Raw genomic sequence first — 24,775 nt, 5'->3', positions numbered from 1 at the left:
ACCAGGTCCTGCAAACCTGGGATTGGCCAGACTCCCATAAACATGCAGAAGGTCTCCATCCCTTTCTGCTTACCGACTTCTGGAAGGTTCTATGGTCCTCCAGAGTCAGGAGCAGGTGATAGAGCCACAACCTGTGAAGTCATCCAGCTGACCTGCAATAACCCTACCTCAATCACAGACTCATACAGTTACCATGAGTCATACACAATGATTTTACCTACAATACATTACACTATTCTAGTAGCACACTAGAGGGTGCTACATTTATCAGGAATTTAGTACACTATACTTACAGTATATCAACGTTTATATGGTATGTATACAATCTGCAGTCCTGACTGATGCAGTATCATGTTTCATGCACAATATTCTTGTAAGTAATAGTATACATGATTGGTGACATTATCAGATTGTTGAGGTCCCATCAGAAGTCTGTATAAAGAATGCAGCAATATAGCCATTATGTAGTATATATTTATAGATGACAGAGAAATGCTTTTTCTAGCTCTTTATCCTCTTTCTGACCACCTAAGGCATATGTGTGGCACCAGGGTGGGTGGGCCTTAATATCTACGTGGCAGACGTGCACCACTACCAGCACACTGACCAAGCAGTCACTGACAGCTCCTAGTAAATATGAACAATCAGGCACTAGGGGAATGAGCTCCTGATCATATGATTGTTGTGACAGCCAATCACAGTGGTCACATGATCAGGAACATCTGCCTATTGTTGTTCAGAACCCCTTAAACAGTTGGCAGGAGGCATTAGCAAGGGGTTAAAGTAAACCTGACCCAACCTAAAATGTTTCTAAGGTAACAGAGCTAAAGTGCAGATACCTGGTGGTGCTTGCAAGTACTTGTGTTTGAATTCAGTTCAATCCCAGTGAAGCCTTTTGGGTACTGGGCCTAGGCTGTGCATGTGTTCTCAAGTTTTTCAGGGAATAAAGGCTAAGTTCACTATTTCCTGGGGTCTATGCAGTCAAGGTTCCCCAGTAGTTATTAAGAAACTGTGCCACTTATTATCATACCTGTAGGCCATTTGTGCCCCGCTGTAGGACTGGACAAAAAACTCCCAGCTGGTAATCCCCAATGTTCTGATTTATTGCTAGGACTTGATAACTGTTGTTTTTCACTCCTGTAATTGTGGAAACGAGTGTCTAATGTTTATCACACCCTAGCAACAAAGCAGGATGGGAGTAACTACTCCTAACTGAGAGTTTTTTGACCAGGCTTCCCATGGGGTCCAAATGACCTACAGGTATGACAATAAAATAAATGAACATTTTAGAAAGCTGCACAGTTTTCAAAACCTACTGGGGCCTCTTTCTGGAAAGGCGAATTTAACCTTTAAGGCCAGCCCCACTTACACCATGCCTTACTATGTATAATTTAACAGTCAAATACCAGAACTTCAGTGGGAAGTGGACACTAGCATCTAACATTTGAATTACAAAAAGTTGGGCATAGTGTCAGGAAAGGGTGGGGATGGATCTCCTGGACAGGCGTCAGAGCTCCACATATACCCAGGCCACAGGACTCAACATGGACACAAGCCATCTACAGTAGGCACTCTAAAGTGCCTGCACATCAGCATTGTTGGTATTGCTGTCCATTATCATTTGAATGACTTGCTTCGACGTTTCCCCCTATCTCCAGTACAGAAGTGAAAAGGTTGTTCCTTCTCCTTGTTAGAAGAAGGGAATGATAGTACATTTGTCTGAGAGATTTTCCCGCATGTTGGAAATGGTGTAAGGATGAATGATCGTCCATTTTTTTATGCATGCTAGTCTCATATCGAAAATGAAGAGTCTATTAAGTTACCAAAATTCTCATATGACAGAATACAGCTTCGGAAGTGATGTAATGTATTGTAATGTTTTCTTTTATTTCCGAGGATGCGCAGTCTTGGTCATTAGATTTTTGTGGGACAAATACTGTACTGATTAGCCGAAAATCACTTACTTTGTTACACTACAAAAAAAAACATTTCATGCTTGTCCCTTCAGATAATTTTGCATGAACTCTCAAAAGCTGTATACGCATGAACAGATATCTGTCAGACGATCAAAGCACTAGTTTTCATATGATTTTGTCATTGTGTTTACGAAGCTTTACACTACCAAATTATTTGAGTATCCTTTGACAGTTGTCCTACAGCAGTCTTAAAGATATCTCCATAGGTCTATTAATCAAGCCTAGCTTCTGAGCCATCTTATGGGCCCTGGACTACTGTATATACATATGCCAAAAGCTGCCGCAATTCATTTGACTTGTGTTCTTTTGCCTCCAGCTATACTGAAAATTGTACTGTTTATGTTAAAGTATATGTAGACCGCATCATTAGAGCCTCATATAAGCTTTGGAATGTTGATATAAATTCAAAACTTAACTTAATATTTTTAAATCTTCAGCTTTTATTAAAATAATAGGTCCTAGGTGAGGCATTTTTCTGGTATAGGGTCTGTCCCTGTGTTCCAATTCTGTTCCTGCCTTATCACCCTGTCAAACAAGCTTTTCATTGAGATAACATGGCCATTTCAACACTCATTACATGGTCCACTGTTCTCACCATCATGAAAGTTGCCCTTAGAAATGATGCAGCCATCACAAGAGTACAGTGCATGCAGACAGTAAGGGGTTGATTTACTAAAACTGGATCACGCAGAATCTGGTGCAGCTGTGCATGGAAGCCAATCAGCTTCATACTTCAACTTGTTCAATTAAGCTTTGGCAATAACAGCTGGAAGCCGATTGGTTTCTATGCAGAGCTACACCAGATTTTACACTTTCCAGTTTAAGTAAATAACCCCCTTAGTGTCTGTAAAGAGACTGTAAGAGATCAGTAACCCTGAGATGCAAAAAAAGGATGGAAATGTGAAAACAAGTATTTTGTTAAAAAAAAGATGCAATAGTCTTTGTTTGACAAGCTAGATGCCGTTCATTTAGGGTTTATATCTTAACTCATAGAGCATGTATTGCCTTATATGCTCTTCCAGCCATAAATGGCGATATGAAGCATTGGCTTAAATAGTGTGGTGTCCTCTCTTATGTTGGCTACTGATACAACAATTGTCATGTGCTGCTTGAAGATTTATTTACTTTAAAAGAGTTTGTCTTTCCGCCTTGCAGGCTACTGGGAGCCGACTGGGATTACTCACAATGACAGTGTGCACTCTGCTTGCCGCAATCCTCATTGCTTTTGTACATGGCTGGCAGCTGACACTGCTTATCTTGGCCTGTATTCCATTCTTGATTGGAGCCAACATCATTAGGCTGAAGTCTATAGCAGGACATGCATCCAAAGATCAAAAGGCCTTGGAAGAAGCTGGGAGAGTATGTTTTTTTTGCAATCTCACATTGCAGACAATGATATCATCTTTGAAAGTGTTGCTGAATATGTGCATCTATATTACTGTATGTGTATATATACAGTACGTATTACTATATTATTTTAAAACAACACAAATGGAACAGAATGTATACATGTAAATTAAATTGGGTTTATGTATAATTATTATAATAATATTATAAAGGACTTATATAGCACCAATAGTTTGCACAGTGCTTTACAAAATTTAAGGTGACAGTACAGTTCAATACAGGAGGATCCAGAGGGCTCTGCTTATGAGAGCTTTCAATCTAAAATGTGTAAAAGAAAATCTCCATTTTTGCTAGTGAATATTATATAGCATATGTGATTACTACACAAGACATTTTGTATATAATGCTATTAAAATGACCTTTCTACTGCAATCTACAGCAAGATATGATTTTTTAAACTGATGAACATTCAAATGTGACTTCCTTGCAACCATACAACTAATCCCCAGATTTGTTTTTATCCTGTTTGTGAAATTAGCTCACTGAATTTTTCATTCATAATTTGGAAGTGTCCCCTAAAACAGAGTTTAATGTCTAAGATAGCAGTCAGTCAAATCTACAACTGGTGCCATAGATGGATCAATTCAGCCGGTTCAGCAGGGATTTGCTGAACTTTGATCCATCTATGGCCATTCCTGCTCGACAGAAGTTCATCTACTGAGCTTTCTTTTGGTGGTATTTAATCACCACTGGGTTTTTTTGTTTATTATATAAGAAAAAATACCAAACATTGTAGAAAAATGTTGTCTTCGGGTCTGTTATATCATTTTTCAAATAATCTTTCTTCATCAATTAAGGCCAAAATGTATTATACTACATTTCTTTGGTAAAAATAACCCAAATCAGTTTGTAATACTTAGTCTGTGTGAAAGTGTAAATTCTAGCAACTATGGCATTTACTCATACTTTAAATTGGATCAGTCCTGATGTGACTGCCTATCTCATTTCTTGAGGCCCTGAAATGCCAGGACAGTACAAATACCGTCCAAATTATCCTTTTTGGAAAGTAGACAGTCCAAGGTCTTTAGTAAGAGGTATGATGAGTTTTAGTTGTATTTTTTTGTCACAATTATTTGGAAAGTAAAAAAATTTAATAAAATGTGTTTTTTTTTCATAAATTTTCCACTTTAACAAGTTATTTCTTGCACGCAGCATAGGCATACTTATAATTACACTCCAAAACACATTCTGGCATGCTTCCCGAGTATGGGGATACCACATATGTGAGACACTTTCACAGTCTAGATGCAAAGAGGGGCCCAAAATCCAAGGAGAACTTTTGGGCCTTCAAGCAACATAAATTACGCATCTTAATTCCTGACTACGTAACACATTTTTGGAGGCCCTGGACCACAAGGACAGTGGAATCACCCACTGGATGACCTCATTTTGCAGAGCAAACACTCCATGGTATTTTCTGTAAGGCAGGATGAGTCCTTGGAAAATTAAATTTTTTTCCTGCACATTTTTGGAAAATGCAGGAAAAAAATATATGTTTTTTTACACACAGATCATAGGCATCATTCCAGCACACATCATAGGCATACTTAGAATTACACCCAAAAACACATTCTGCCACGCCTCCTGAATATAGCAATACTCAATGGCAAGGTATTTTCTTAGAGGCATGGTGAGTCTTTTAAAGACTCAATTTTTTCAGTTTTTAGAAAATGCAGAAAGACAATGAAAAATATTGTTTTACACAAAGTTGTCGATTTAATAAGATATTTCGCATACACAACATGGGCATACTTAGAATTACAACTCAAAACACATGCAAAGGACTTTTTCACTTTTTGGACTGATTGTGTACCGAACATTGTATCTTGTGTATCACATAAATCAACCAGTTGGGGAGATTTATTAACACTGGAGTGCAGCTCTGCATAGAAACCAATCAGCTTCCAGGTTTTATTTGCAAAGCTTAACTGAGCAAGCTGAAGTTAGAAGCTGATTGGCCACCATGCACAGCTGCACCAGATTCTGAGTGCTCCAGTTTTAGTAAATCTCCCCCAATATGTCAAAACCAATATACTGTAACAGTCACCTCTATACAAGTGGTCATGGAATATAACTTATTGTAGCAACACCTATAGCAGTCCCAGTTCCTTTAAGCTAAGCAAGCCTAGCATACTGGTACATGGCTGCCCTAAGCAATGTCATGTTCATTGACCAGGAAGTACAGGAGGCTAAAGAAAGGTAGAACAAAAGATGTTGTGTGGTTCCAGGAGTGCAGTATTCTACAGGGGGTGGCTAGGACTGGTGTCTTGCAGGAATTTAGTCAGGATGTGCAGATGGGTCAGTTCAGGCATCAGGCAGAAACATGGTCAATAAACAGGCCATAATACAGTTGGCAGGCATAGGCGACACTACACTGATCAGGTGTTTCTGGCTTACACTGGCCTTATGAAACTGGGGACTAATGTGGTAGCAATCAGGAACACTGCTGCTGGGCTGGTGACACTGGGACTGGTGTGGTCACTATCAGAAACACAGTTGCTGGCTTATAGTGGTGTGTTGACAGTGCAACTGGGGTGGTTTTGATCAGGGACATTATAATGAGTGTGGCAGTTATCAGGGACACCGAATTGGTGTTACAGTGATCAGGGACAAGATGACTGGTGTGGCGGTGATCAGGGACACTGTAACTGGTGTGGCGGTGATTAGGGACAATTTGACTGGGTTGGTGATGGTCAGGGACACTGGGACTGGTATGGCAGTGAAAAGGGACACTGTAATTGATGTGACAGTAATCAACAACAATATAAAAGGGGGTGAGGTGATTAGGGAGAAATATGACTGGTGTTGCATTGATCAGGGACACTGTGAGTTTTGAAGCAGTGATTAGGAACACTGACTGGCAGCACTGGTCTGGTGATATTGTACTGCTGTGGCAGTGATCAGAGACAATGTCTGGTGACACTGACATACTATGATATCCATGCAGCCAGCCATTGTACATGATCACCACCACAGCAGTACAATGTCACTGTAGTTTCTTTTTTATTGTACTGCTCTGGGAATGAGGGGTGATTTGAATTTTTTAATAGTATGTTTTCTTATTACACTGATGATCACTGTACAAGGCAATCATTTCTATCTGTGTTTGGCATCTAGTCATTATGCCATTCATTTTTTTTACTATTGTTATTGCTGTGATTGGTCATAGCCATCTCATGGTACAGGGCTGCTGTGATTGGCCCTGTAACGGGACCACTGTAACCAATCACAGAGATCACAGTAGTACGAAAAGGCATCTTAATTGGAAGCCATTGTTTATTACTGGACATGTGATTGGTCACAGTGATCACATGTTATCAGGGCCAATCACAGTGCCCCGGTACTCTGATCTGCTGTGTGCACTGCCACTGCATTATTATTATACAGGATTTATATAGCGTCAACAGTTTGCTCAGAGCTTTACAATATAACGGGAGACAATATACCAACAATACAGTTCATTGCAAGAGGGATAGGAGGGCCCTGCTCCTTGGAGCTTACAATCTAGGAGGGAGTGGCTAGTGGTACAAAAGGTAGTAACTGTGGGGGATGGACTGGTAGGAAGAGTAGAAGATTCCATTATTAGCTGAGGGCAGGATAGTCTTCCCTGAAGAGATAGGTTGTCAGAGATTGCCTAAAAGTGAGCAGAGTAGGCAATAGTCTGATAAATTGGGGTAGAGAGTTCAGGAGGATAGGGGAAGCTCTGGAGAAGTCCTGGAGATGAGCATGGGAGGAGGAGACAAGGGAGCTAGAGAGCAGGAGGTTGTGCAAGGAGCGGAGAGTACAGTTTGGGTGATATTTGGAGACAAGATTGGTGATGTAATTTGGGGCAGAGTTTTAAATGGCTTTATATGTTATTGTTAATGTTTTGAATTTTATCCTTTTGGCAATGGGAAGCCAGTGGAGGGATTGGCAGTGAAGGGTGGCAGATACGGAACGGTTAGTAAGGTGGATGAGACTGGCAGCAGCATTCATGATAGACTGAAGAGGGGATTATCTGCGATGAGGTAGGCCAATGAGGAGGGAGTTACAATAGTCAAGGCGAGAGATAACAAGGGAGTGAATAAATTGCTTAGTAGTTTCAGAGGTTAGGAACAGGCGTATCTTGGAGATGTTGCAGAGGTGAAGTCTACAAGATTTGGACAGCGATTAGATTTGGGGCTGAAAGGACAGATGGGAGTCTAGGATTACACCTTGTACCCTGGCATGAGGGGAGGGACTGATGGTTGTGTTATTGATCTTGATGGATAAGTCAGGGGAGGGGGCACGGGCTGGGGGGAATGCTAAGAGCTCAGTTTTGGAAAGATTGAGTTTGAGGAAGTGTAGTGACATCCATGCCGATATGTCGCTTAGTAGGTCAGTAATGTGAGAGGAGACTGAAGTAGTGAGGTTAGGAGTAGTAAGATAGATTTGTGTGTCATCAGCATAGAGATGGCACTTAAAGCCGTTGGAGTTTATCAACTGACCAAGGAGGAGGTGTAGATGGAGAAGAGTAGGGGTCCAAGGACAGAACCTTGAGCGACCCCTACAGAAAGAGGGAGTGGAGAGGAGGAGCCAAAGTTATAGGTATTGCTGAAGGAGCACTGCGATAGGTAGGAGGAGAACCAGGAGAGAGCAGAGTCTTGGAGGCCAAGAGAGTGGAGGAGGGGATGGTCAACAGTATCAAAAGCCGCAGAGAGGTCAAGTGGTAAGAGTATGGAGTAGTGGCCATTGGTTTTAGCAGTTAGTAAATCATTAGTGAGTTTTAGTAGGGCAGTTTCAGTGGAGTGTAGTGAGCAAAAGCATTTGCATTTAAGTGCTGAATACGGTCTGTCAACGAATGTGTTTGGTTGCACATTAATGTGCATTGTGCTATGACACCCAACGGACCACAACACAGTCAAAATCAAATATGAACTTCACAGTGCAGGTGCATTTTCAGCTACCGTTTAAGCACTTTAGCCTGCCATTCATAATTAACCCAATGCTCAGTAAACATGCAGGTTATCGGAATGCATAAGTCATTGTTTACACAGGTGTCCAGAGGGCAGTAGAAATAAGTGCTTGAGCTGTTGTTTTAGCACCCCCTGACCACCCAGCTGCAAGTTAAAGTGTACCTTTGCTCTCTCAATCAACTTTCAAGGTGATCTCCAGGTTTTAGTGAAGTTTAAACAGTTTAATTGAACCAAGCTGGTCCAAACTAACTATTTCCTGCATCTACAGATGCAGCGACTGTGTGCGCCTTATAAACTGCATGTAGCCTCAACTACATACAGTATACAGCGCTGTGTTTCGGCAGTGAGGGACAAGGACAATCCCATCATATTTCTGGAAAAAAATCATTAGAGTTAGACTGATCACTGCTCAGCCAATTACAAGGAGCTTCATTCCGAGAGCTTCTCCCAAAGACATTGCAAGGGTTTTCTTTTTCCCCAACAAATGCCAGTATGTCCTATGCATGCTTGAGATGAAGAGCATGATGACACACAAGTGCAGACATTTTTAAAATGGAGGTGTGGGAACAGGAACCCAAACAGTACAGAGGTAGGACAAAAATAAGTAATTATGGAGAAAAAGTCACAAGGATATACACTCACCATCCACTTTATTATGTACATCAGTTGCTTGGTAACACAAATTGCTAATCAGCCAATCACATGGCAGCAACTGAATGCATATAGGCATCTAGACGAGGTAAAGACGACTTGCTGAAGTTCAAACTGAGCATTAGAATGAGAAAGAAAGGGGATTTAAGTGACTTTGAATGTGGCATGGTTGTTGGTGCCAAACGGGCTGGTCTGAGTATTTAAAAAACTGCTGATCTACTTGGTTTTCACACACAACCATCTCTAGGGTTTACAGAGAATGGTCCGAAAAAGAGAAAATGTCTAGTGAGCGTCAGTTGAGTGGACGAAAATGTCTTGTTGATGTCACAGGTCAGAGGAGAATGGGGAGACTGATTCGAGATGCTAGAAGGGCAACAGTAACTCATGTCAATATGGGCCAAAATCTCTGAGGAAAGTTTCCAACATCCTGTTGAGTCAGCCATGAAGAGTTAAGGCAAAAGAGGGCCCAACCCAGTACTAGCAAGGTGTGCCTAATAAAGTGGCAGGTGAGTGTAGTTAAGTATGATTGTTTATTTCCTCCCTATTCAGGTATATAGGTTTATAGAGCACAAACGGGGGAAGGTTCTCTTTAAGTCCTGGTTCACACTTGCTCTATTTTAGATGCGACTTGAGCACAGACTCCCATAACAATGGAAACCACATTGATTTCAATGATGCTCTTCACATCGATGCAACGCAACTGTGGTGCAACTTTGGGGATGGTGCCTGTGATACTTTGGTGCGGTGTAGTATGATTTTGTGCCCCATAGAGCTCAATAACAACACACCAAAAATGCACCCACCTGCTTCCTAATAACCAGTGGAACATTGTCTTTTATTTATAACAAGAGGCATTTTTTTGCTCAGAATTATCATGTTACTTGCTATTCCCGACATATGCCCAGTTGTTTTATGTGATCTCTCACAGCTCCATTTTACACTTTCAGCTATGTGTTTGTTTATCTTTTATTATTTATATCTCCTTTTCTCATCTTATTTAGATATCAACCGAAGCTGTGGAAAACATCCGGACATTGGTGTCACTAACAAAAGAAGATGCTTTTTATGAAAATTATAATGACAGTTTACAAAGACCATACAGGTTAATGGATTTTTAATAACTTGCTTTGGCCAACATGCAGGCTACTCCAATCACCACTCAATTCTTACAGCTGAGCTCTAGGCAGATATAAAGGATATCATTAATGCAGGCCTGTATTTATCAGTACATCATCAAATTTATAATAAATAACCTTGTTGGGGTTGTTTTGCCTTCTGTGTCCCATAGCCAAATCAGGAAGTGAGAGGAAATCACTCCAAGGTGATGGAATCCCTGGTTGTCACCAGGGTCACCAGAACTAGTGTCCCCATTGGAAGATTTCTCCACTATTCCTGTTTTGGGATAACCCAAAATTTGGGATTTTCTTTCACTTTTACTGGTAACAGTAAATAAGACAAATAAAGAGGGTGAATCTCCCTAATGGGGGGTGGGCACAGACATCAATAAAAACCTGGCAAGTGTTCTAATTACTCTCCTCTCTGTCAAAAAAAAAAAAGCTTTGCCTTTAGTTATACGTTAACTGCTTCCCATCCGCCCTATAGCAGTAATACTGCTACAGGGTGGCACGGGTGCACAAAATCATGTATATATAAGTGATGTTGCATTTCCGGTCCATGCATTCCTATGGACAGTCAGGTGTAAATGGACTTGTGTTCGTTTACATCTACTTACCATGTTCGCTCTGCAGAAACTGAATGGACACAGATCTGTCATCCACCCACTCTGCTCTGATCAGCAGGGTATCTGTGAGCGGATCTCTGGCTGATTGAAACGGAATCCACCTCATGTGAAAGGGACCTTAGAAACTTGCCAAGAGTCTTTGTTGTGAACTTTAGGTTCCTTCCACATGGATGGATGTGAACAGAAGATTCATGTAAGGCTGGCCATAGATGCCTGCTTTTTTTTTTTGATCGGCCAGAGGGATGACTGAAAAAAAAAACCAACAGATTCCCCTGTACACAATCAAGGTAGATAAAGGAATCATCCCTTCTGTGTCAATGTATTTTGAGAGCGGGACTCCTCTGCTGTCAGAATACACTCATCAGTTTGACAAAAATTTTCAAACAGTCCTGCTTGAGAGCAGTTGATCGCTTCTGTCGAGCAGTAATGGCCATAGATGGATTGAAATTCAACTGCTCCCTACTGAACCTGTTGAATTTCGATCCATCTATGGGCAGCTTTAGTCTATGGGCAGGTGGATGTTTAAAAAAAAGTGTGTCCATTTGCTTCCAATTACCTACGGTTCCTTCTAGGTCTGAAAAAAAAAATGGAAAAGATTTGCATCCTTTTTGAATTTTTTGGACATAAACATGATGGACCTGAGATAGTTAGATGTAAAAGGACTGTTGTCTGCATAAAAAAGGGTCTGCTAAGCTCTGGGAGGAAAACTCAAACAAATGAGCGCAGAGAGGCCACTCCAGGTGGAAACATGTGAACAGTTAATCATGAGCTCACCACTGCTGCCTTGTTAATCATATGCATGATAAAGAGAACTGGAAAAAAAGGCGCTGTGGAAAATGCTCTCAGACAAGCACCTTAGTGGAGGTGCATCTTTATTGGGTGAGATAAAGTAGCAAGTATAATAAAATTAACCAGCCTGAAGTGGACAGTGTGATTCCAATGGACGGCCCGTCCGCTCTGAGGGGAGCTGAGATCAAAGAATGCTCCTGTCGACTTCAAATCACGTGGTGTCAGCGTACCAGCGTCCTGGGTGGTGTCACCATGGCAAACGAAGGCAGTGTCCGGCGTTGGCTTCATCTCACCCAATAAAGATGCACCTCCACTAAGGTGCTTGTCTGAGAGCATTTTCCACAGCGCCTTTTTTTCCAGTTCTCTTTATTAAGCTCTGGGAGGGCATAACTGAACAGACATGGATATCAAAAAAGTGGCATCTGCACCATGCAGCTCTGATTCAGCAGATCTCTTCATGGATGATAGATCAGAATGGCTGGTGTGAAAGGGCCCTTAGAATAAATAACTTCACATTAAGAGCAGCTAAAGAAGTTAGGTTGGCTTATTTTAAAGCTGTTTTACTGCCTGTTTGAAATATGTAAATAGTTTAATGTCCATAGTTTGGGCACAGGTGCCCTTTAATGATCATTGCCAGAAAGAAATATGTAAAGTGTCACTGATATTGTGGTATTTCTGTGTTTTATTCTGATAGAGATTCTCTTAAGAAAGCTCCTCTCTATGGAATAACCTATGCCATTGCACAGTCCATCAATTACTTTGTGAATGCAGCAGTTTTCAGATTCGGGGCCTGGCTCATAGCACACTGCTACATGCATTTTGAAAATGTTTTTATGTAAGTATTTGATTTACAGGTGTCTGTATCAGCTTGACAAACAGAAAATAGTTATGCTGAAATAAAAACCAGCAAATGCTTGCAATACCATTGACAGTCCTGGATATGTGGGACAGGTATATAGACAGGGCCTGGAGCTGTCTAATATTAGGATGCTTCTATTTGTTTTATCACAATTCTTTATTTGCTTATTTAGAGCCAAAACATTAGAAAAACAATAATTCATCTTATGTAGAACATAGATATGTACAGTATAATGTATTCTTTATATTTAGAGTAAGGGGCGGACTGACAACTCATGGGGCCCCCGGGCTATAGGGGATCATGGGGCCACTGTGTCCTTGCCCAAACTCAAAAAAGCCTATGAAAAAGGTACCAGGGGCATCTCATGGGGCCCCCTACTAATCCCCCCCGGGCAATAGGGGATCATGGGGCCCCTGTGTCCTTGCCTAAACTCAAAAAAAGCCTATGAAAAAGGTACCAGGGGCGTCTCATGGGGCCCTCTACTGACCCCAGGCCCTTGGGCAGTGCCCGAGTTTCCAAATGGTCAGTCTAGAGCTCACCCCTGAAGGGATCACTGGAAATAAACCGGGTCTCCCTTACCTGCTCAGTGGTTGCTAGCTCAGGTACAAGTTGCAGAGCACACTGGCAAAATTCAGGATCAGTCTAGGGGTGTCTTTTTTTGAATATTTATTGCAGTACTTGAACACAGGGGGATAGAGAGATGAGGGTGCAGGACACTCATGGCACTCACAGTTATAAGAGGACACCTTCCTTAACGAGCCTTGTTCCAGCACTAAGAGAAAAGGGGACAGCCAGCAATCTGAGACTCTATAAGAGCAGTCCCAGTACACTGCAGCATCCTCTAGCGTAACTTTATGACCCCAAAGTACTAATTGCCAAAGACATGTAGAGGTCACACTCAAAGCCTGTATAAAACCCCTTGCCTTTGGAACTTGAAAAAGGAAGCCCATCCATGCACTACAAACTCTTCAGGAAAACAGAAAGTTGCACAAGCTGGACAAAGCATACCGCAGCCCAGCCTAGGACTGTTTCTAACATTTCACTCAATACATGGCCTATCGACTGGGCGGGTTGTACAATCTCTCCTAATCAATATTGTCTTGCTGTGGTAGTATCTCACCTTCTTCCCCCCTCCATCTCAGTTCAGTTGTGTGCTTATCAACCAAACAAGCCAAGATGGTCACAGGAGGTGGTTGGATTGTGCATGCTGGTTGAAAAAACCTCCAAAGTTTATGATTACTGTTGGCAATTGATGTTGCCATACAAAAGTGGTTACATTTATGGTTGACTATTAAATTGTGCTTTCTTTTTTAATATGTTTTTGTAGAGTGTTTTCAGCTATTATGTTTGCAGCTGTGAGTGTGGGGCAATCAAATTCTTTTGCACCAGATTTTGGAAAAGCAAAGGCATCAGCTCAACGTATTTTTCAGCTTCTGGACAGAAAACCAGCTATAGACAGCTACAGTGAAGAAGGAAATACTTTGGTAAATAAGTGTTTTTTTTATTTCTGTAGAATGTTTACTTCTATTAAAGTAAGCACTACCAGATATCATAGATACAAAAAAAGTATTTCTATTTAAAAGCAGTAGGTGATTATCTGTATTCTGAGTGGACTGGGGGAGATTTACCATGACTGTGTTGTGTTGTGAAGTGAAGTGCAGCAGAGGAGATCTTAATACAACAAAAACAAAAGACAACAAACAATAGATGTCACCCTCCAAGTTATGGTTTCACGATCATTTTATTTAGTTAGAGCACAAGCCACACAAACTCCACCCTCTCATGCATTTCATTCTGAAACGCATTCAATCATAAAGTCTACAACTAAGCTCTTCACAGTAAAACACATCAGAGGGAGGGGTCTGTGTGGGGGACGAGCCACAAGAAGCCAGCATTAGAGGAACTGGAATATTCAGTTGTTATCACTTTCATACCCCCTTAAGGTACTTTCCCCCACCTGACTACCCCCTTCATGTATCCTGGGCTCTGCTGCCTATCCTGTGAGCCTGGGAAGAGCATGGCAGGTGAAACAGAGGGAGATCAGCGAACACTCATTCACAGATCTCCCCTCTGGAGAATGAACCTGAAAGCAATGAGCATTTTGTCACCTTCAGGTTCACAGCTGTCAGTCCCAGGCAGAATTGATCGAACACAATCTGTGCTTCATCAGCTTTAGTGAGGTCCATAGGTGACACCCAGCATACGTATATGAACATCCTAGGCTTGTACCGGTTGAACCAGGATGTGCAGTCTCTGGGAAACATGGTCTGAATCTGACTCCCTATTTTTTTGTTTAGAAATGAAAAAGAAAAAAAAAATCTTTTTTTTCATAAATCATATTTTGGTTTTAAACAGAAATATTTGCATGTGGTTTCCATTAAAGATATTTATGATACTGCTTCTTAAACTTATCCTCACTCAGTTGCAAAATTGTTAAGGGAATTTGATTTTTTCTAAAAAATTTAAATACATGTGTTCCTTTATGTAAAATAATTAGAATGCTTCCTAAATGTATTTAACTTGTGGAGAATGGAAGGAGATTATAATATATGTTGCTTCTTGTGGATTTTACAAGCTAACACATAAATGATAATGATAACTACAGACAATCTTGAGAAAGTCCACAAGGCCATCACAGGGAAATGCAGCAATTTTAAGTGAGAATGTGATAGTGATTCTTCATGACAGAAATAATAAATAATATAAATGAGTAGGACTTGAAATATGAAATCAGATGCTCTCCATCCCTGTCCTGTGGTGGTGGTTGTGGTTTAGTGTCAGCTCAGCCAGGAAACAACATTTCAATCTTCATAAAAACATCAATTCTCATGGCTTCTCATCTAAAAGGTCATGTTCCTCTGCCCTGAGAGAGTATACTAGAGAGGACATAATCTGAAAAAGTTATTGAATATAATCAGTTGACAACCTGAGATTTTTAGCAATTCCTCATATAGTCCACTAACAGAAAAAGGTGGAAATAATGGTTTGTTTGGTTATTTAACCAGTAAAAATATCTAGTATTGATAGAAAAGATTGTGGCAACATATAGGCTAGGCCTGAAGAAACTCTAGAGATAGACCTTACTAGTCTCCATTAGCATAGTGATGGCTTTAAATATTGTATGCAGCTTATAGCAATGTCTACACATCGAAGCAGCACCAAAAACGTGGATCAATTGCCCCTGGTCACCTGTTTGAAAAGACCCTAACAATGTTCATTTAACCACTTCCCCTCCAGAGGATTTACCCCCCTTCCTGACCAGGCCATTTCTTGCGGTACAGCACGCCGTTACTTTCACTGACAATTGCGCAGTCATGCAACACTACACCCAAATGAAATTTGCGTCTTTTTTCACACGAATAGAGCTTTCTTTCAGTGGTATTTGATCGCCAGTGTGTTATTTTTTGTGCCATTAAAAAAAGACTGACAACTTTGAGAAAAAAACTATATTGTTGACTTTTTGCTATTAAACATGTCCAGTAAAAAAGTTTTTAAAAATCTAATTTTGTCATACATTTAGGCCAAAATGTATTCTGCTACATGTCTTTGCTAAAAAAAATCCCAATACGTGTAAATTAATTGGTTTACATTAAAGTTATAGCGTTTACAAATGGCGGTATATATACTGGGATTTTTTTTTATTTTTACTAATAATAGTGGTGATAAGCGACTTATAGCAGGACTGCAGGACTGCGGCGGGCATTCTGACATTGGGGGCAACTGACTTGGTGTCACTGACATCCCCAGTGACACCAATACAGTGATCAGTCCTAATAAAAAGCACTGACACTGTACTAATGGAACTGGGCAGGAATGGGTTAACTTGAGGGACAATCAAAAGGTTTGTGTGCCATTTTACATAGTGTGCTGTGTTAGTCCTTCCCTGTAATCCCACTGCTTGGCATGGCTGTGCTATGCACAGCCATGCAAAGCAGTGTGCAGGATATGACAGGGGAGAGAGCTGTAATGTTTACAAACAGTTCTCCCCCCGTCAGAGATGCTTGGCAATCACTGGGCGCCGGCGAGTAATCACCGGTCGGCACCCGGTGATTGACAGCCGAGACCGTGAATGGCGGCGTGGGTAGGACACACACGCACCCACTACCCGGAACGGCAAAATCATGTATATATACTTGATTTTGTGCACCCTTGCTACCCTGTAGCAGTACTTCTGCTTTAGGGCGGACTGGAAGCGGTTAATTAAAAATGTTGTCAACCCTAAAAATAACTGGGTATGATAATACGATGTTTTGTCTCATGTAACTCCATTGGAAACATGAAAGTAAACTGAGGAGGCCTAAGGGGAAATGACAAAGTAATATTAGACTTCCTTTTAGGCCTTGTTTACAAAGAAGGCATAAATGGGCGGTTCAGCTGCATTTTTACTGCTCTCCAACCACTCATTGAAAAGGCAGCTGGTGGGGGTCACACACATGAGACAAAAAGCATTGCAGCCATTCAAATTTAACTTGGCTTGCCAAGTTTACCAGGCAGCTCCACCTATCAAACACACCCAGATTAGTCAATTATAGGACCATGCCGCAAACATGAGCAAAACATTATAATATTACAATATTATTAATAAACAATATAATATTAACAATATTATTTCTTAAAATGGATTCTTTAATGGTGAATGAAATAGATCAACAAGAATAGTACCAAGGGGTACATGGTTCTGTTTTTGGGAATGAACATTGCCATCCATTTTGTCAAGAAAAAACTGTTTACATTTTGTTTATCATTTTTGATTAACTTAAGTCTGCTGAAATAATACACTTTACTGATATCACTGTATATTTTTGTCTTTGATTTTAAAGGACGAGCTGGAGGGAAATCTTGCATTTGACAACATTAGATTTGTATATCCAACAAGACCAAATGTTCAAGTTCTTCAAGGACTCAGTATTAAAGTGTCTAAAGGCCAGACACTGGCATTAGTGGGGAGCAGTGGCTGTGGAAAAAGTACTTTGATTCAGCTACTGGAGAGGTTTTATGACCCTGGAGAAGGACAAGTGGTAAAATATTTTATTAAGGATCTTCTTAATATTCTCCAAAATATACACCAGTAGACACCTACACCTAGCCAACCCTTTTCTGACTTGTATGCTTAGTCTTGCATTCTTAAAGTGTAGGCAGATATAACCACCCAATTGTTTACAGTCATTAATTTATCAAAATTATTTCCACTCATGTTATTATTACTACTTATAATTTAGATAAAAAGTACCTCAACCAGCCTTTGTATTAGCCTCCTGCAATGCACTGCACATCTACATTCAGACAAAGACAGGAAGTTGCAATGCAGTCAGGATTTACTGAATTTGACACTTTCTGATTGGAGGAAAAAATAAATTATCTTATTGGTGAGATGCTGTTCCTTAACTAGCCAATCATTCTTGACCTATTTGTATTGATTTCAATGCAGTGGAGAAAAGTGAATTATCAGGACCTTGTATAGTGTATGACAGGGGTGTTTGGTACAGAGAACTGACTAAACAGAATTACACTTTTACAAATTTGAATTTAAACTTTGTATTTAGAGGTTTGCCTATATAAACATGTTTATTTCTATCTGTGCAAATAGTGTTATTTCCAACAATTATAACAGTGTTAGTATGCTATTTGTATGAAGTATCTAATTATATTTTATATGATCCTTTTTTTTCTGTTTCTCTATCCTCCAAGCTGCATGTACACACATATAATCACTGGCATGGGAAAATTGCTCAAAGCCCAGGTTGGGACTGAAGCTGTGGACATTCAAATTCACAATCATAATCATGTTAATAGCTTTAATAAATCACTTAAACAATCATATTCCTTAATTTTCTTATTAAAACAACTAGTAAAGCTAAACCATGACTTCATTGTAAAAGGAGTATTTAAAGTTTTAGTAGCTTATCAAGTATAATGATTTAGAAAGGGCAATCCTCAACCCAAATATTGACTGTGATCTTAAAACAAAAGTATGGACTTAAAAAAAACATTTATGCTAACCTAGGTGGATGCAGCATCGATCTGATGCTGCATTTGTCCCCCACTGGCTGTAGTAAGAACTAAGTGATTAAACACCTCTGATAGTTCAATTCTCTCCCTCTGCTCTGAGCAGGGAGCCATGACTCTCAGTCTCTAGCTCTCTGCTCTTCCCCTCTAGTGCCCACTGGAGCGCTGGGCTGTGGAGTGGGCAGGAGCAGATGGCTCATGCTCTTGGTGGATCGCTGAGAGGCCGAGCCAGGTGCCAGGCCAGGCTTCTGGGTGGATTCTGACTCTGTGGTCAGGGTCTCTTCAGAGCCTGGAGTGACATAAGCCAACAGCCAGCTGAAAATGGGTCACAGGAGTGCAGAACAAACTGTGACCTACAAAATAGCTTTGGCTATACTTCTCCTCTGATAAAAGTTAGTCAGGCAACCTGTGTTGAGCACCACAAATAGATATATCCAAAATTGAACTCAGAGTGGTCATAAATGGCCCATTCCAACCTTGATTTTATGGTCCAGAGTGGCAGTGAAATGAGGATCAAGCCATTTATGGCTAGACTTGAAAAATCCCTGTGTGATGGCCAAAGAAGAAAGTAATTTGGTGCATAGGCACCACTGGTTAGTATTTAGTGGTTTCAGCCCTTTTCAGAATAGACAGGTGTCTTGCCATCAGTTGTTTTTGGAGAAAGGTCCATTACAGCTTTGGATACATTGTCCTCTGTAATTAAAAACTACACCCTGTCCTGGTATAACACACTAGAACTTTTGGCATACAGTTATGTGGACATGTGCAGACTAAAACTTGGGGTACTACCCCTGATGTCCTAACGATACATCTGATATATTAGGTATGCTTTGATATTCAATAAATTGCTCTTTTCCTATAGTTTAGCCTTCCACAATAACCCAGATATCTTTGTTTCAGGTTGTCGATGGAACTGATACTAAATCACTTAATTTGAAATGGCTGAGGTCTCAGCTTGGCATAGTGCTACAGGAGCCAGTCCTCTTTGACTTCTCCATCCGCGAGAATATCCAATATGGAGACAATAGTAGACTTGTTTCCCAGGAGGAGGTTGAAGAAGCAGCCAAAGCAGCCAACATTCACACTTTCATTGAGAGCCTACCAGAAGTAAATCATTTAGTTCTTCCTAGTTAAATTAACTTTTGCCATTTATATTTTATAAGTAAACTTTTGTGCTTGTCGTACAACACAGGGGTATAACACACGTGTTGGAGATAAGGGAGCCCAGCTTTCAGGTGGACAAAAGCAGAGGATTGCCATTGCCCGTGCTCTTGTTCGCAAGCCTAAAATCTTACTACTGGATGAAGCCACTTCTGCTCTTGACACTGAAAGTGAAAAGGTAATTGATAATGTGCTGTAATAATTAAAGTTCTATGTATAACAGTTTTTCATGCAAAAATATAATTAATGCTGCATGCATAAATTAGCAAATAAGACCCAGTAGCAAATGTTCCAAATGATGTACATACATTTAAAAGAATGAATCTTTCATAGTCCTTAAACAAGTTTTTAGTTTTAAACTGACCTATAATAAAAGTATGTAATCCTTTTTACATTGAACAAGGGTGGGCCAATCAAATATTACCTTGTTGGAGATGATGAATAAGAAGTAATAAAAGATAGATGCCACATACTGGGGTGATTGCTCTTTTTGCATTTGTACTACGGACAACCATTTGAGTGACACTTTTGTCAAAATGCCACATTCTCAGTGGAGAGTAGAGACACTGCAATTGCCAGCTGACTGATGAAATGGAGCATAGCAACAGGAGAGGCAGAGCTTAAAGAGGTTTAGGTATAGCATTCCTTACATAGTTACATTGGTCTAGCTTGGACCAATGTAAGCATGTATGTGCCATACCTGTGGGATCCACGTGGAAACTGGAAATTATTGTAGTAGGCACTTATACTATAGCGATCATCACTAGCCGAGCGACCCATGCGAGTCGGACTGCTCTGCTGCATTGTGAACAAAGAAGGTTGCTCGCTTGACACAGGCACCACTCTGATTGGACATGGTGGAGAGGCAGGGTGGTGATGTCACAATCTCCACCTCTTCCAATCATAGAACACTTTGCATTCATTGGGAAAATGCAAAGTGTGCACTGAAATACACCCATGCCAAACGGGCGACCTCCTGTGCTTAGTAAGGAGCAATGAAGTTAGTGAAGATCGCTGAAGAAGCCATGACTTCCAGCTTCAATGGAGATCCGGAGATCCACATGTACATATATACTTACATTGGTCTAAGCTGGAACCAGGGGCGGACTGACCATTGGGGAACTCGGGCAATGCCCGAGGGCCCAGGGTCAGTAGGGGGCCCCATGAGATGTCCCTGGTACCTTTCATAGGCTTTTTTGGGTGTGGTTTGAGTGTGGGTGAGGACACAGGGGCCCCATGATGCCCTATTGCCTGGGAGCCCCATGAGTTGTCAGTCCGCCCCTGGCTGGAACAATGCAGCTATGCAAATAAATTGCAGGAATTCTATTTTAATATCAATAAAGGATGGCAAAAGAATGTTCAGCTTGAGCCTTGGACCAAAGGGATTTCACAGGGCCTGAAGGAGAATTAACACAGATCCCATCAGTTCCACCCATTACAGGCTGCCTGCAGAAAACCACAGGAGGGGGCAGAGACAAGTCTAGTCACCCTGCACATGGTGAAAGCAGTGACCGGTCTTTATTACAGTAAGCTCCTGCACAGAGGTACCGTTTCACATTCAATTACTGCACAGATCTCAAAAAAATACACAAAGCACATTAAGATTCAAGAAAGAATATGCATCACGCATGTATTTAGACATTATTAACTTATCTTGGAGATCAGCTTTAAGTTTGATTGGAAGACTGATCTTAGTTATGGAGTAATTTAACTGCTTGCCACCTGCCCACAGTACATTTACTATGGGTGGCATAGCCAGGTTAGAGGACACACCTGTACATCACAGTTTTTCTTCTGCATTTCAGGCACATGTGTGCGATCTGTTGCTACTGACCCATGCTGTGATTGGATGCAGAACAAGTGTGTCATCAGGTTTCAGCCAATTATTTTGGCTGAAACTGGCTGATCGGCAGTGTCCAATAATAGCACAGAGTTGTGTGTTAATAAACACACAGAACTCTGAACACAGAACAGCCATCTGTCTGTTTCTTCTCCCTGAAAAGCAGGGGAAAAAAACAGTCAGATCTGAGTAAATGCATCACACATTTGTTAGGCACGCAGTTAACCCCTCCTTGATGTTACTCACTTCTTAGCCAGTATCATTAGTGCAGCTGACAGTAACACTAGTGACGTTAGTTGGTGTCCTTCCCAGCCAATGCCTGTTAATGCCAGATTGCCCACCACACCCAGTCACACTATAAGTCGCTGATCACCGCCATTATGAGTATAGCGTCTATAGCTGAATAAATTGTAGAATATACATACCATAGTTTTTAGACACTACAACTTTCACACAAACCAATTAGTATACACTTATTGGAATTTTTTTTCATCAAAGACAATATATATTTTGACCTAAATGTATGAAGAAATTGTATTTATTTATTTATTTTTTTATTGGATATGATTTATATCATAATAGAAAGTGGAAATGTTTTTTTTTCAAAATTTTTGGTCATTTTTGGTTTATACAATAAAAAATAAAAAACTCAGTGATGATAAAATACCACAAAAAGAAAGCTCTTTTTAATTAGAAAAAACATCACATATATTTCATATGAGTACAGTGTTGCATGAATGAGCAATTGCCACATTAGCACAGTGCAGAATAGCAAAAAATGCCCTAGTCATGAAGGGGGTAAAACCTCTGGAGGTCAAGTGGTTAATAGGTCTGGAAAAGAGTTTAAAAATAAATATACATACTTGTAGGTTATATACATTAAAACCGGAGCTCTATTTCAAATGCTGCAGATGTTTAATTTCATCACACTTATAAACTTTACTGTTTTGAATTTACATGTCACCAATTTAATTGCACTGTAGGATTTCCCCAAATGTACAGCATTATCATCGTGATCTAATCCTCTAATATGAAATCTGATTTAATTGTAAACAGGTTGTACAGCAAGCGCTGGATGATGCCAGGCAAGGGCGAACATGCATAGTGATTGCTCACCGACTCACCACAGTGCAGAATGCTGATGTCATCGCAGTGGTAAAGAATGGGAAGGTGGTAGAACAAGGCACTCACAACCAACTGCTGAATAAACAAGAAGAATATTATGCCCTTGTGAACTCACAAATCTCACACTAACAGACATATCACTACAGGCAGTGTTATAAATATCACTCATATAAAAGACACTAGTACTGAGTAGATTAGATTATTAAAAAAGTACACAGAGATCATGCAGAGGTCAGCCTTGTCAAGAGGCAGATTCAAGACTCCTAGCATTTGTTCAGATCACCTAACAAAGTTTAATGGTTCACTTTTAATATCTTCATTTGTTAATACCAAAATGTGTATTATTATCATAACATTATGTAAATCTTCCACTTAAAGTTGTGTTAAACATCCCTTACTTTTTAACCTATGTATAAATTATATAGAGTTTGGGATTAAACGTAGGGATGCACCGAAATTTCAGTGGCCGAAACGTTTCAGCTGAAAACACCCCTATTGGCCTTTGGCCGATATGAAAATAAGCACCGATACAGGTGCCGAAAATAACCCCGCTCCTTGCCGCCCGCCAACGCCCCTCACCGTCACCTGCCCAACACTTCTGCCGCTCGCCGCCACCCTCCGCCGCTCGGTGGTTCTCAGCCTTACCTGAGAAACCACCAAACAATCCCACCGCTGGGTATAGAGATAGGTGAAGGAAAGATGGCCTCCACTCATCTCTATGCCCTTGTAGGATCGGAGCAACGTCACTTCTGGTTCCGGCGCCTTCTAAACAAGGATATTTTTTTTTAAACCACTAGATCAATGCTGTTTTTGATCTAATGCTTTACATTGTAGAGGAGAGATGTGGGGTCTTATTGACCCCATATCTCTCCATAAAGAGGATCTGTCACTACTTATTTCTATCTGAAAGAGCAAACAATCCACTCCAGGTGAGTGCCGAATCTGTATAATCCCTCCACAGTTACACAGGTGCTGGCCCGATCTGTGATCACAAATGCAATGGAAAAACAGAATGGTTGGCCGCACAAACAGCAATGTGGTGGATGAAATCCTTTATTGGAATCCTTTACATGCAATATGATAAGAACATGACAGCTCCAAGACAGGACAGAGGAGCATACTACTTATTTCTATCAGAAGGGATGCATGCATTTCTTGTGATAGGAATAAAAGTGATTTTGTTTTTTAAAGGGACAGTGTAATTTTTTTAATTAAATACATTTAAAATAAAAAGTTTAAAGTGCCCCAGTCCCCCCCCCCCGTGCTCACGTGTAGTGGTGAACACATACGTAGGCCACGCTCACATATGTAAACAGTGTTCAAACCACCCATGTGAGGTATCACCGCGAATGTCAGAGCAAGAGCAATAATTCTAGCACTAGACTGCCTCTGTAACTTTACACTGGTAACCTGTAGTAATTTTTAAAGCGTGACCCATGGAGATTTTTAAGTACTGTAGTTTGACACCATTCCACGAGCGTGCACAATTTTAAAGCATGACGTGTTGGGTATCAATTTATTTGGTGTAACATCATCTTTAATATTTTACAAAAAAAATGGGGTATATATTGTGTTTTTTTTTAATTATTAAAGTGTATTTTTTTCCAAAAAAATTGCGTTTGAAAAATATATACATTTTTTTTTTTTAAATCTTTTTATTTAACTGTTCAACATATTAAGGACATACACACAACAAACAAACAAACAAAAAAAAACATAAAAAAGGTTCACATATGTCCTATCCTCGCAAGGGGTGGAGAAGGTCAATCATACATCCAGAGAAATTGAAAACAAAAGGCTGCATCCAAAGATTCTCCGAAACGTTCACATGGCTATCACCACCAACCAAGAAATAAATGTGTGGATAAAAAGTTTCCCATCCTAGTGTACATTATGGCATGTACTATGTCCCCAAGATCAGGAGGAATACAAAAAACATCATAAAATACAATATTACAATATCACTCAGGGCATTGTCATGTCAGAGGCAGTGGAGGGTTCAGCCAGCCATTTGGACCACACTCTATCATATTTCTTAGGGCATGTCCTGTGCATGTAAGTATCCTTATAAAGGGGTAAATTAACATTAATAATCCGCTTCCATAACATAATAGATGGAGAAGTAGGTTTTTCCCAATTCAGAGCTATGGCCTTTCTAGCATAGAACAACAGTAGGCTAATCATAGTACGTTCAGCTATAGTGGGCAGGAGATCACTAACCAGACCTAACAAACACACCAACATGGTAGGTTGTAGGGGGGCCGAAGTCAACTTATTGCACAATGA

At 40.4% G+C, this 24,775-nt stretch overlaps 1 protein-coding gene across 2 annotated transcripts in view; it reads left to right on the top strand.

Annotated features, from left to right (window-relative positions):
- The window catches only part of LOC149465937 (ATP-dependent translocase ABCB1-like), a 97,393-nt gene extending 73,291 nt beyond the window's left edge, over positions 1–24,102 (top strand). For both annotated transcript variants that reach the window (XM_089673163.1, XM_089673164.1), the window contains 8 exons: positions 3,132–3,335; positions 9,970–10,070; positions 12,193–12,333; positions 13,685–13,841; positions 17,178–17,375; positions 19,264–19,470; positions 19,556–19,702; positions 22,421–24,102. In XM_089673163.1, the coding sequence (XP_089529289.1) occupies positions 3,132–3,335; positions 9,970–10,070; positions 12,193–12,333; positions 13,685–13,841; positions 17,178–17,375; positions 19,264–19,470; positions 19,556–19,702; positions 22,421–22,618 (1,353 nt within the window). In that variant the 3' untranslated portion in view covers positions 22,619–24,102. The remainder of the gene's footprint in view (positions 1–3,131; positions 3,336–9,969; positions 10,071–12,192; positions 12,334–13,684; positions 13,842–17,177; positions 17,376–19,263; positions 19,471–19,555; positions 19,703–22,420) is intronic.
- Positions 24,103–24,775: the final 673 nt, after the last annotated feature.

The sequence above is a fragment of the Staurois parvus genome, unplaced genomic scaffold (genome assembly GCF_062004578.1).
Source record: "Staurois parvus isolate SC_StPar_1 unplaced genomic scaffold, SC_StPar_1.0 ptg000136l, whole genome shotgun sequence".
Classification (NCBI taxonomy): Eukaryota; Metazoa; Chordata; class Amphibia; order Anura; family Ranidae; genus Staurois; species Staurois parvus.
The sequence above is the reverse complement of the archived record's forward strand: the minus strand, read 5'-3'. Positions and strand labels throughout refer to the sequence as shown.